The sequence below is a fragment of the Syngnathus floridae genome, chromosome 11 (assembly GCF_059516105.1).
Source record: "Syngnathus floridae isolate MCC-2025c chromosome 11, RoL_Sflo_1.0, whole genome shotgun sequence".
Classification (NCBI taxonomy): Eukaryota; Metazoa; Chordata; class Actinopteri; order Syngnathiformes; family Syngnathidae; genus Syngnathus; species Syngnathus floridae.
Window position 1 is genome coordinate 1110083 of NC_142423.1, and position 14445 is coordinate 1124527.

General features: G+C 47.2%; 1 protein-coding gene across 1 annotated transcript; it reads right to left on the minus strand.

Moving 5' to 3' along the window:
• Positions 1-31: 31 nt before the first annotated feature.
• mkrn2os.1 (MKRN2 opposite strand, tandem duplicate 1) lies at positions 32-7240 on the minus strand. Its single transcript, XM_088390614.1, has 4 exons — positions 6972-7240; positions 6827-6873; positions 584-740; positions 32-509 (listed from the first exon to the last, which is right to left on the minus strand). The coding sequence occupies exons 1-4, from the start codon at positions 7184-7186 to the stop codon at positions 308-310; spliced, it is 621 nt and encodes a 206-aa protein (XP_088246740.1). The 5' UTR covers positions 7187-7240; the 3' UTR covers positions 32-307.
• Positions 7241-14445: the final 7205 nt, after the last annotated feature.

Here is a 14445-nt window from a genome sequence, read left to right on the forward strand (position 1 = left end):
CCGGCCGGCTCAAATGATTTGACGCATGACGTCAGAGACGTAGCCCATCTTTATTGTGCTGTACAACACTGACTGATGACATCCCTTTCTGCTCATTTGGATGGAATGATTGTACAAATGTTATCATATCCAAAACAAGGCAACATTTTTGCTAATCAGAAACTAGAGTAGGATGGAAAAGTACTGAGACACCTGTGACATGAGCACTCGAGTGTCAAGTTTCCACACAGGTGTATTACGTCGCCACGGCAACACACTTGCGACGGGTGAGTTCAGGGTCCCTGGGAGAAATGAGTACTTGGCCAGCTCAGGCGGTCCAATACCCGTTACGAGAGACGTAACGGAACACCGCCAGATAGCCGGAGGCTGCTTTCACTCGGGGGAGCACCAGATCGGAGGTGAAATGCTCCTTCGTGATCGGTCGCCTGCCCTGCGACGTCATCAGCTGGTTGATGAACCCCAGGGCGAAACCGTAGCAACAGGAGCCAAACTCCCTCTGCTCCTCAAACCTGCACGCAGACGCACACAGACGGACGTCAGCCACCCGAGCAGAAAGAGCGGCACCGAGCAAGGGAGCGACGACCTCTCTGGCGTCCACTCGTCCAGAGTGGCAAAGTGCTCTAGCCGCATGTCCCAGTCGGGGATGCAATCGCCGGGGGCCACCAGAGGGACGGCGATGCTCTGCTCCCAGCCGTGGTGCTGGTGCCGAACACCCGACTCGCTATAACTCCACACCGCACCTGCACAATCACATGTTGGTTGAGCTCAGGTTGGAAGGTAACATCAGAGGCCAACGGTGCGGTGGCCTTCCCAGCTTTCTCTGCTGGCCTCGAAACCATCAAAAAGCTCCGGCCGCTATTCAAGGGAGCTTAAAAAGTTGCATCTCAACGTTGACAGCAACAGCCCGCATCGTCGTAGTTAGAAAGCTTTTCATAACAGCAGGAAGCTGGACAGACGCCTCCACTACTAGATCAAGTTGGAAGCCAACGTTAAAGGCATGACTACAGTGATCCCTCATAGTGTCACCCTTTTATTTAACATACACTACCGTTCAAAAGTTTGGGGTCACCCAGGCATTAATTTAATAACTTAATTTAAAATTTAATTTAATTTAATAACTGGCATCTTCATTAAATAGTACCCGCAAAACACCAGTGTCAACATCTACAGTGAATAGGCGGCTGCGGGATTCTGGGCTTCAGGGCAGAGTGGCAAAGAAAAAGCCATATCTGAGACTGGCCAACAAAAGAAAAAGATTAAGATGGGCAAAAGAACAGACATTGGACAGAGGAAGACTGGAAAAAAGTGTTGTGGACGGATTAGTCCAAGTTTGAGGTGTTTGGATCACAAAGAAGAACGTTTGTGAGACGCAGAACAAATGAAAAGATGCTGGAAGAATGCTTGACGCCATCTGTTAAGCATGGAGGAGGTAATGTGATGGTCTGGGGTTGCTTTGGTGCTGGTAAGGTGGGAGATTTGTACAGGGTAAAAGGGATTCTGAATAAGGAAGGCTATCACTCCATTTTGCAACGCCATGCCATACCCAGTGGACAGCGCTTGATTGGAGCCAATTTCATCCTACAACAGGACAATGACTCCAAACACACCTCCAAACTGTGCGAGAACTATTTAGAGCAGAAGCAGGCAGCTGGTATTCTATCGGTAATGGAGTGGCCAGCGCAGTCACCAGATCTGAACCCCATTGAGCTGTTGTACATAGGCAAGCAGAGAGTCACACACACATACACCAAAGTCGGGAAGAGAATCAGTGCTGATCACTTCCGGGTTGTTCTAACAGATCGTCGCTCTTCGGACACAAAGTATGGCAGCGGACCAAGAGGTATGTACGGCTTCGTGCACCAACTGCACCCTTCTCTTAGAGAGGTTGTCTCTGCTAGAGGGACGTGTCCGCCAGTTAGAGCAGAATAGTGCGATAACAGTAGTTGCGGCGGACACAGACGCGGGCTGTAGTCAGCCCGCTAGCCCGGTTAGCATTAGCCCCAAGCGGCTTGCTAATCGCGATGAGCCAGGTAAGACGCATAGCCGTCCAAAGTCATCTCGGTCTACTGGCCCTCGCACTTTGGTCATAGGCGACTCCATTACCCGAAACATTACGCTTAAAAATCCACCCACGGTAATGTGTATTCCTGGGGGCAGAGCACCCGACATAGAAGCTAATCCTAGGGAGCTGACTCGCAATAGGCCTAGTCAACAGCGTAGTTCCACCAACACTAGCTACTCGGACATAGTGATACACGTCGGCTCCAATGATGTTAGGATGAGACAATCAGAGATCACAAAGAAAAACATAGCGAGGATTTGTGATCTTGCCAGAAAGATGAGTCGACATCGAGTATTTGTCTCTGGCCCCCTGCCTGGGAGAGGCACTGATGAGAGGTTTAGTAGATTAATCTCCCTTAATCGATGGATGGCTGGGTTCTGTAAAAAGCAGGGACTGTATTTTATAGATAACTGGTCATCCTTCTGGGGCCGCCCCGACCTGCTGAGGAAGGACGGCCTTCACCCTAACCGTGAAGGCGCCTTCACTCTTTCTAGGAATATAGATTACTGTTTGAGCCACTCATGACAGGTCACTCTAGAGCAGGCCAGGGCACAGGTGATTTGACCACCTGTGAGGATGGGTTTGGAGTCTGTTAAGTTAAAGTTAACTAGCGCTAGGCTAGACTTTCAGCATACACATAGCTCCTCGTGTAGACTAGAGCGCGACAGTTTAAATAGTGCTGCAGTACACATAAACACACTTTCTACTGGGGTAGTAGACAAATCCAATCACTCCGTCCCGACCACGGTCGTTTCATCCCACCGCCCTAATAAAGTTTTGAGAGGTGATATTAGGCCTAGAGAAAACAATTTTACTCGCATCCCGTTTAAAAATCCTTCGATAGATACGCACCCTGATCAACCGATTACACTTAAATTCGGTTTTATGAATATTAGATCACTTCATACGAAAGCAGTTCTCGTCAATGACCTTATCACGGAACATAATCTAAACGTTTTTGGTCTTTGCGAGACCTGGTTAAAACCTAATGAACTGCTGCCACTTAACGAGGCCTCGCCTCCAAATTTTGTGAGCTCGCATGTGGCACGTCCTCGAAAAAAGGGTGGGGGTGTCGCCCTCATCGCAAATTCTGAGCTTAGATTTAGGCCTCGCTCAATTCACGTATTTAAAACATTTGAAGTTCTAATTGTGCGATCCACTGCGTTACCATCATTCTATCTTGTTGTTATTTACCGCCCACCCGGGGCTTACTCTGGCTTCCTGGATGAATTTTCAGAATTTGTGGCTGATCTAGTGACAAATGCAGATAATATAGTTATCATGGGTGATTTCAACATCCACATGAATTCACCGTCAGAACCACTGACTTCGGCATTTCAAACTTTAATCGATACGTTTGGTTTTACGCAAGCTGTACAGGCAGCAACGCATAAGAATGGAAATACCTTAGATCAGGTATTATCCCGGGGACTAGCAACCTCAAATATAGCAGTACTGCCATACACTACTGTTCTGTCTGATCATTTCTTAATAAAATTTGAAATTTTAGTTCCTTGTCAAAGACAAGAGAGCAATCAGAATTATAGCAGCCGTAATTTTAACTCCATGACTACAACTGCGCTATCTGAGTTACTGTCGCCGGCAACCGCCATGTTTCCCGCATACAGCGGCTCTATTGATAATCTTACAAATGAATTCAATGCGACATTATTAAAAGCCATCGACTCTGTGGCACCGCTACGTCTTAAAACTCGCCGTAGATGGCCAACTCCGTGGTTCACAGATGAAACACGTACGTTTAAACAATTATGTAGAAAGCATGAGCGCAGATGGCGTTTAACCAAACTTGAGGTTTTCCATCAGGCATGGAAGGACAGCCTCCTGAAATATAAAGATGCGCTTATTTTAGCAAAAAATCGTTATTTTTCGCAAGTCATTAATCTTAATAAAAACAATCCTAAATCCCTATTTGATACAGTGGCAAAGCTAACTCTGCGCCAGCCGACCCCCGATAGCTCCTTCCACTCAGCTGACGAGTTTATGAAATTTTTTGCTCAAAAGATTGAGTCCATTAGGGACGAGATCAAGAATACCATTCCAATCGCTCCGCCGGTTACTAGCGCTGGGGATCATGCAATAACCCTCTCAAATTTTAAAAGCGTGTCCCTTGAAATGCTTACAAAATTGGTTAGTGCGGCTAAACAAACAACATGTTTACTCGACCCGCTTCCAGCCAAACTACTTAAAGAATTATTTCCAATTTTAGGACTGTCCGTCTTAAATATAATCAATCTGTCTGTTTCCTCTGGGATAGTGCCAACAGCCTTTAAAACCGCTATTATTAAATTGCTACTTAAGCGAGCAAATCTGGACCCGGACTGTCTCAGTAATTATAGGCCAGTTTTAAACCTCCCATTCATAGCAAAACTTCTTGAAAAAGTAGTAGCGCAGCAGCTTATTGATTACATGGTCGCTAACAATCGATATGACTCTTTTCAGTCTGGTTTTAGAGCTAATCATTCCACAGAGACAGCACTTGCTAAAGTGACTAATGATCTCCTCATAGCTATGGATTCAAATACGTCGTCTGTATTGTTACTACTCGATCTTAGTGCTGCCTTTGACACTGTAGACTTCGATATTTTATTAGGGCGTCTTAAAAGTTGTGTTGGTATCTCAGGGTCAGCACTAAGCTGGTTCAATTCCTATCAGACAGGACGCACCGAGTGGTCCATGGCAATACGTCCTCTGAGCTCTATAATGTTACGTGTGGTGTCCCACAGTTGTCTACAGTTAGTGCAAAATGCCGCTGCGAGGCTGCTCTCACGGTCAAGAAAATTTGATCACATTACCCCAATATTAGCCAAATTACATTGGCTCCCAGTCCATTTAAGATGTGACTTCAAGGTTCTTCTACTAACCTATAAATCACTGCATGGCTTAGCGCCTTCATATCTCGTCGACCTAGTCGTTCCTTATGTTCCGTCTCGTAACCTTCGTTCGCAAAACGCTAGTCTTTTAGTTACACCGAGGGCCAAGAAAATGTCTGCAGGGTCTAGAGCATTCTCTATTCGGGCTCCAGAGCTTTGGAATGCCCTACCAATGGATATTAGAACTACTACCTCAGTAGAAACATTTAAGACACGTTTAAAGACACATTTCTATGAGATGGCCTTTAACTAACTTGTAGTGGCCGATTTGGCCGGAGTTTGTTTTGTTCTCTCTGCCCACCCCCTCCCCGGCTGGGGAAGGGGTTAGGTGGCTCAAAAGCCGATAGCGGCTAGCTGGATTCTCGGGGACCAATTCAAGATGAAGAAACTGCAGCTCAACCTCCTTGAAGACACTGCCAGGACAATCGAGGGCACCTCCGACATCATCCATTTTTTTCATTGATTTTCATATTATGTATTACTTGTGCCCTCTCTGCATCCATTACAACCTGGTGATCCTGAAAGGGGGATCCTTCCATCTGTGGTCCCTTCTCAAGGGTTCTCATTTTCCCCTGGCAGGATTTTTTTTTTGAGTTTTTCCTTGCCCTTTTGGGAGCTTAAGATCAGGGGATGCTTTGAGAATAATTGTCAATTTTGGCTATGTGAAGCCCTTTGAGACTGTTTGTGATTTAGGGCTATACAAACTTGACTTGACTTGACTTGTGGGAGCAGCTTGACCGTATGGTACGCAAGAAGTGCCCATCCAACCAATCCAATTTGTGGAAGCTGCTTCTGGAAGGGTGGGGTGCAATTTCTCCAGATTACCTCAACAAATTAACAGCTAGAATGCCAAAGGTCTGCAATGCCGTAATTGCTGCAAATGGAGGATTCTTTGACGAAAGCAAAGTTTGATGTAAAAAAAATCTTATTTCAAATACAAATCATTATTTCTAACCTTGTCAATGTCTTGACTCTATTTTCTATTCATTTCACAACGTTTGGTGGTGAATAAGTGTGACTTTTCATGGAAAACACAAAATTGTTTGGGTGACCCCAAACTTTTGAACGGTAGTGTACATACATTGTTTGTGCATCAATAAGTGTATATTAAACCATATAAGTGCATATGTTATCATTAGAACATTAATTAATAGTTTAATAGTTCAACCATGTAAATATAATATTAATACATAGTATAAATGACATCCAGAAAATAATGTATCAATAATATAAATAAGATGTGTGTGTGTGTGTGTGTGTGTGTGTGTGTGTGTGTGTGTGTGTGTGTGTGTGTGTGTGTGTGTGTGTGTGCGTGCGTGTGCGTGCGTGTGTGTGCGTGCGAAATATGTATAGTAGCTAAAATATACATACTGTAAATATGATTTTAGAACTCTTATTATTATAACAATTTTTTTATAACAAGGTACAAGTATACATACTGTAAATATGTTTTTAGAACTCTATTATCATAATTTTTTTATAACAAGGTACAATACTGTAAATGTGTTTTTAGAACTCTTATTATTATTATAACAACTTTTTTTGTAAAAAGGTAAGAGTGTACGTACTGAAATTGTGTGGACACTCCCTGCCTTCTGCTGGCGTGTAGGCAACTTTTGTGCTATAATTCCTCAATTTAGACGGTTTATTTTGAATTTGTGAATTTTTTTGGGGGGGGGAATCCGCGATGTCCTGAAGCCGCTATAATCGAGCCGCGATATAGCATGGGATTACTGTATACTCCTGTTGAAAGCTAACCTTGGAAGCCAGTTTTGGGTTGACTGTCATTCACTATGATAAATAAACTGACAAGTGTGAATTGACCCTGCACCCTTTCTGCTTTCACTCACGCCAAACAAGTTTTGCGTATTACCTTCAGAGTCGGAGATGCCCACATGAAGCTCACAGTCACTTTCTTCACTGAACACACACACAAAAGCGCAAGAAATGGACATGCTTGCGGGGGCAACACTTTCGTGTACAGAGTCAAGTTTGGTCGTCGTCGCTACTGCTTTTACCTGAGGCCGACCGCGCCGTACCGTGACGTGACCAGGAAGCAGCAGCCGGTGCGGTGTCCGTTCACAACGGGCGCGCGCAGGCGAACCGGGGCCTCCGCCAGGGAAAAGCTGGGCGCCCGGCCGCACTCGGGGCAGCGCAGGAGCACGCCCGCGTCAGCATCCGTGAACACCGTCCGCCCGCAGTGGGAGAACCGCAGCAGGTCTCCCAGCTCCATGAAGATGCGTCCAGACTTCGGACCAGGAAGTGGCGCAGGTGCCCACTAGGGGGGGGGGGGGGGGGGGTGAAGCGGCAGGACGCTTCCTGGAAACACTGCGCCGTCTCATCTGTTTTCATTTTTTTAAATTTTGCACTAAGAATAATCGTCATGGCTCTGTTCATGAATCAATGCACCCCACTGCGAATCGTGTCCATCTACTGCGAAGTTCTCCCTGAAATTGGTTAGTAAAAATGTGTTTCGATTTCTTTATTTACCTAAAAAAACAGCATTGCAGATTTAGTACGTTTTAGTCAAATGTAATAATGAAGTACAGTCAAACGGTTTTCGAACGAACAGGTGTTGTGCTCGATTTGGTTCCCCCGTGAGATTTTGTTCCCCCTGCCGCGGGAGCGCGCACAGCTTGTTTGGAAAGCGAAAAACCGATGCCGTACGGCGTCGTACGGCGTCAGCACTATGTTGTTTTCAATAAAAACATGAAGAATTCACGTTTGCGTCAGTCAATTTTAATTTTTATAAAGGATTATTCTCATTTGATGTCTTTAAATTCATCCGCGTTCTGCCATTGAAGCGGGGTGCATTCAAAGGCCAGTCGTAAAGACGGAACACTCACTCACTTCACCAAAAAGTAACGATATAATTACGTGAGCTCTTTGCATAAACCTCGATGCAAAGAAACTCCTCCTTTTGGGTACCGTTACATGCTACAAGGAGTATATATTACAAAGGAGACTTTATTCTTAATTGTAATCATCATTCATCCATCCATTTTATTACTCAGGTATTTTCAAAGCAAATTAATATTGTTGCATTTATTAATTTGCTTTAAAATGACAGCGCAATATAATTAAAAGCTGACACTCTAGCAATGTCAAACGTGTTCATTTAAGAAAAAGCCAAGATTGTGATCAAATCTTTCATAACGACAATGATTTGAGTGAATTGATTTGAATGAATAATTGAGAAGACATTTCAGTTCTGAAGGCTCTGAAAGGTGGTGGGATAAAAATTGTAACAGGAACGCTATAAAAAATGTCAAGCCGTGAATATTTGTGCCCCCCTCCCATTTTGAGAACGGTGAGTCCTGGACATCGACTGGCTTTTTTTCTGTCTTCCTGGGGGTCTGCTCAGGTAGTGTGGCAAATTTGAACAGGTTCCCTCATTCCTAGCCCAAGTTACAGGGGGGGAACATATCCTCACGGGTGGCCCGTGAGGATATGTTCCCCCCCCCTTATTTTGAGAACGGTGAGTCCTAGACTCCAACTGTTTTTTTTCTGTCTTCCTGGGGGTGTGCTCAGGTAGTGTGGCAAATTTGAACAGGTTCCCTCATTCCTAGCCCAAGTTACAGGGGGGGAACATATCCTCACGGGTGCCCCGTGAGGATATGTTCCCCCCCTTATTTTGAGAACGGTGAGTCCTAGACTCCAGCAGTTTTTTTTCTGTCTACCTGGGGGTCTGCTCAGGTAGTTTGGCAAATTTGAACAGGTTCCCTCATTCCTAGGCCAAATTACAGGGGGGGAACATATCCTCACACCTGTTCCCCCTGGCTGGTCAAGATGGCGGCGCGTGCACACGCAGCGGCCACTCTCTGTCCCGTCAGTACGGTGATTTGTTCGTCTAATGAGTGTTCGTCCGACAGTCTTGTGTGTTCGTCTCGTCCGTGCTACAAGTACAGCAGGCAGGTTCTGCTTGACATCGGCAGAAGTGGGTTTTGCGGCGTTCTGGACTTTGAAGCGTCGACATTAAAGGCGCTCGGACTGCTACGTCCTGATCCGTCGCCGACCTCACCCGCTATTCCTCCCCCGGTTGGGAGTCGTCGGAAACGGTGTGCGAGGAAGCAGAAGAGGGGCAAGCGCGGAGGCGTCCGGGCCAGGCTGGCGGCCAACCCAGCGCGACCGGCGGTGCCCTCCATTCTTCTGGCGAATGTTCGATCGCTGGACAACAAAATGGATTACGTTCGCCTGCTGAGGTCTACGAACCGGACGGTGCGGAACTGCTGTGTGCTCGTGTTCACCGAGACCTGGTTGAGTGACAACGTTCCGGACTCTGCGGTGCATCTGGAGCGGCTAGCGTGCTATCGGGCGGACCGTGCCATTGTACGAGGGGGAAAGTCGCGAGGAGGTGGAATATGCGTCTACATCCGAGAAGAATGGTGCCGGGACTCTGTGATGGTATGTAAGCACTGCTCGCCGCTTGTGGAGTTTGTGATCATTAAGTGCCGTCCTTTTTATCTGCCGAGGGAATTTACCGCGATTCTGCTAGTCGCGGTATACATCCCGCCTTCCAACATCGAAGGAGACAGGACCGCGGCGCTTGGCGAACTGTACCAGGCCGTCAGTGAACAGCAAACGGCGCACCCTGACGGTTTCACCATCTTCGCTGGAGACTTCAATCATGCCAACCTGAAGTCTGTTTTCCCGAGGCTTCACCAGCATGTTCCTTTTCCGACACGTGGAGACAGCTTCCTGGACCTGGTCTACTCGGCGCAAAAGGGAGCCTTCAAAGCCACCCCCCTCCCCCATCTGGGGCTTTCTGACCATCTCACCGTTTTGCTTTTGCCCGCATACAGACAATTGGTAAAGGCATCCAGGCCGGTTCGGAGGCAGGTTCGAGTGTGGCCTGAGGGTGCCTCCGATGCACTTCGTGACTGCTTCGACACCACTGACTGGGACTTGTTTAAGCAGGCAGCCACCTACAACGATTGGACGGACATAGAGGAATATACTGACTCTGTTACCTCTTACATCACGAAGTGCATCGATGATGTGACTTGCTCGAAATCCGTCGTCACTCGCGCGAACTGGAAGCCGTGGCTGACGGGGGCTGTCCTCGGACTGTTGAGGGCCAGGGACAAGGCTTTCAGAGCAGGGGATGAGGCTGGCTTGAGGACAGCGAGGGCCGACCTGTCCCGAGGCATCAAAGAAGCGAAGAAGGCGTTCTCGTGCAAGGTCTCCACCCATTTCAAGGACAGCAAGGACGCACGTAGCCTTTGGCGGGGCATTCAGACCATCACAGACTACAAGCCCGCGCCGAGGAGCTGTGAGGGCGACGTCCGCCTGCTGAACGATCTGAACCGCTTCTTTGCTCGCTTCGACGCCCAGAACAGCACTTGCCCGCTGAAGACCACTCCCCCCCCACACGAGCAGCCCCTGCGCCTCTCTGCCGACGGTGTGAGGAGGGCGCTTGCCGCTATTGACACCCGTAAGGCGGCGGGCCCTGACAACATCCCGGGTCGAGCGCTGAAGGACTGCGCTGGGGAGCTGTCGGGTGTCTTCACGGACATCTTTAACGTTTCCCTGCAGCAGGCCATCGTCCCCTCGTGTTTCAAGGCTGCCACCATCGTTCCTGTGCCGAAGAAACCTGCACCGTCCTGCTTCAATGACTACCGCCCTGTGGCACTGACGCCCATCATCATGAAGTGCTTTGAGCGGCTGGTCTTGGAGCACATCAAGTCCGTTCTCCCCCCCACCATTGACCCTTTCCAGTTTGCGTACCGTGCCAAGCGGTCCTCTGAGGATGCCATCTGCTCTGCCCTCCACTCGGCCCTCACCCACCTGGAGAGAAAGGACTCATATGTGAGGTTGCTGTTTGTGGACTTCAGCTCTGCCTTCAACACCATTGTGCCGCAGCGACTCATCTCCAAACTCGACGAGCTGGGCCTCAGTACCTCCCTCTGCAACTGGATACTGGACTTCCTCTGTCAGAGGCCTCAGGTGGTGCGTGTTGGCGACAAAATCTCCGCCAGCATCACGCTGAGCACGGGGGCCCCCCAGGGTTGCGTGCTCAGTCCATTGCTCTTCACCCTGCTGACGCATGACTGCACTGCGACCTATAGCGACAACCGCATAGTGAAGTTTGCTGACGACACGACTCTGGTGGGTCTCATCACGAAGGGCGACGAGACTCGGTACAGGTCGGAAGTTGACCTTCTGACCACGTGGTGCAGGGACAACAACCTCCTGCTGAACGTCAGTAAGACCAAGGAAATCATTGTGGACTTCCGGAAGGGTCACACAACACACCTGCCGCTGATCATCGACGGTGCTGTGGTGGAGAGGGTGAGCTGCACCAAGTTCCTGGGGGTGCACATCAGTGAGGACCTCTCCTGGTCCGCGAACACCTCGTCACTGGCAAAGAAAGCTCAGCGCCGCCTGTATTTCCTGCGGAAGCTCAGGCGTGCATGTGCTCCTCAGGCAGTCCTGTCTACATTCTACCGTGGCACCATTGAGAGCGTCCTCACCAGTTGCATCGCTGTCTGGGGTGGTAACTGCACTGAACAGAACTTGAAGGCCCTGCAGCGCATAGTGAATACGGCTGGTAAGATTATTGGTGCTTCGCTTCCCTCCCTGAAGGACATTTACACCTCCCATCTCGCCCGCAAGGCAACCTCGATTGCCAGAGATGTGAGTCACCCGGCTCACTCCTTGTTTGACCTTCTGCCCTCTGGGAAGAGGTACAGGAGCCTGCGCTCCCGCACCACCAGACTCGCCAACAGCTTCTTTCTCCAGGCTGTTAGGGCCCTGAACTCGCTACCCCCTTCTGCGTAGCGTGCGGCACTGTTGCGCTATTTTCGTGAATGTCTGCTGTACGCGTTTTTACGCTCCTCTTAATTAATTATTTATTTATTTATTGTTGTGTTATTTATTCATTATTTATTGAGCACGCTTTTGTTATACTTGTTTACTGTTTGTCTGTTGTGAGCCATGTCTTGTCACCGTGGGATAGGGGGGAACGAAATTTCGGTTTCTTTGTGTGTCTTTGGCATGTGGAGAAATTGACAATAAAGCTGACTTTGACTTTGACTTTGACTTGAAATTTGCCACACTACCTGAGCAGACCCCCAGGAAGACAGAAAAAAAGCCAGTCGATGTCCAGGACTCACCGTTCTCAAAATGGGAGGGGGGCACAAATATTCACGCCTTGACATTTTTTATAGCGTTCCTGTTACAATTTTTATCCCACCACCTTTCAGAGCCTTCAGAACTGAAATGTCTTCTCAATTATTCATTCAAATCAATTCACTCAAATCATTGTCGTTATGAAAGATTTGATCACAATCTTGGCTTTTTCTTAAATGAACACGTTTGACATTGCTAGAGTGTGAGCTTTTAATTATATTGCGCTGTCATTTTAAAGCAAATTAATAAATACAACAATATTAATTTGCTTTGAAAATACCTGAGTAATAAAATGGATGGATGAATGATGATTACAATTAAGAATAAAGTCTCCTTTGTAATATATACTCCTTGTAGCATGTAACGGTACCCAAAAGGAGGAGTTTCTTTGCATCGAGGTTTATGCAAAGAGCTCACGTAATGATATCGTTGCTTTTTGGTGAAGTTATTGAGTGTTCCGTCTTTACGACTGGTCTTTGAATGCACCCCGCTTCAATGGCAGAACGCGGATGAATTTAAAGACATCAAATGAGAATAATCCTTTATAAAAATTAAAATTGACTGACGCAAACGTGAATTCTTCATGTTTTTATTGAAAACAACATAGTGCTGACGCCGTACGACGCCGTACGGCATCGGTTTTTCGCTTTCCAAACAAGCTGTGCGCGCTCCCGCGGCAGGGGGAACAAAATCTCACGGGGGTGTTGTGCTCGATTTGGTTCCCCCGTGAGAGTTTGTTCCCGAAACAAAGTTGTTTGACCAAAATAAGGCCAAAGACATTGATAAAGTGCATTAATAACAGTATCACTGCACAAATCATCAGAAAAAAACAGTTGGAGTCTCGGACTCACCGTTCTCAAAATGAGGGGGGGCGGGGACATATCCTCACCGGGCACCCGTGAGGATATGTTCCCCCCTGTAACTTGGGCTAGGAATGAGGGAACCTGTTCAAATTTGCCAAACTACCTGAGCAGACCCCCAGGAAGACAGAAAAAAAACAGTTGGAGTCTAGGACTCACCGTTCTCAAAATAAGGGGGGGGGGGGGGGGAACATATCCTCACGGGCCACCCGTGAGGATATGTTCCCCCCTTGTAATTTGGCCTAGGAATGAGGGAACCTGTTCAAATTTGCCAAACTACCTGAGCAGACCCCCAGGAAGACAGAAAACAAACAGTTGGAGTCTAGGACTCACCGTTCTCAAAATAAGGGGGGGGAACATATCCTCACGGGCCACCCGTGAGGATATGTTCCCCCCCTGTAACTTGGGCTAGGAATGAGGGAACCTGTTCAAATTTGCCACACTACCTGAGCAGACCCCCAGGAAGACAGAAAAAAAAACAGCTGGAGTCTAGGACTCACCGTTCTCAAAATAAGGGGGGGAACATATCCTCACGGGCCACCCGTGAGGATATGTTCCCCCCCTGTAACCTGGGCTAGGAATGAGGGAACCTGTTCAAATTTGCCACACTACCTGAGCAGACCCCCAGGAAGACAGAAAAAAAACAGCTGGAGTCTAGGACTCACCGTTCTCAAAATAAGGGGGGGAACATATCCTCACGGGTGCCCCGTGAGGATATGTTCCCCCCCTGTAACTTGGGCTAGGAATGAGGGAACCTGTTCAAATTTGCCACACTACCTGAGCACACCCCCAGGAAGACAGAAAAAAAGCCAGTCGATGTCCAGGACTCACCGTTCTCAAAATGGGAGGGGGGCACATATATTCACGCCTTGACATTTTTTATAGCGTTCCTGTTACAATTTTTATCCCACCACTTTTCACTTTGCTTGGGACAAAAGGAGCCTTCAGAACTGAAATTTCTTCTCAATTATTCATTCAAATCAATTCACTCAAATCATTGTCGTTATGAAAGATTTGATTACAAAACGCGTGTGGCTTTTTCTTAAATGAACACGTTTGACATTGCTAGAGTGTCAGCTTTTAATTATATTGCGCTGTCATTTTAAAGCAAATTAATAAATGCAACAATATTAATTCGCTTTGAAAATACCTGAGTAATAAAATGGATGGATGAATGATGATTACAATTAAGAATAAAGTCTCCTTTGTAATATATACTCCTTGTAGCATGTAACGGTACCCAAAAGGAGGAGTTTCTTTGCATCGAGGTTTATGCAAAGAGCTCACGTAATTATATCGTTGCTTTTTGGTGAAGTTATTGAGTGTTCCGTCTTTACGACTGGTCTTTGAATGCACCCCGCTTCAATGGCAGAACGCGGATGAATTTAAAGACATCAAATGAGAATAATCCTTTATAAAAATTAAAATTGACTGACGCAAACGTGAATTCTTCATGTTTTTATTGAAAACAACATAGTGCTGACGCCGTACGACGCCGTAC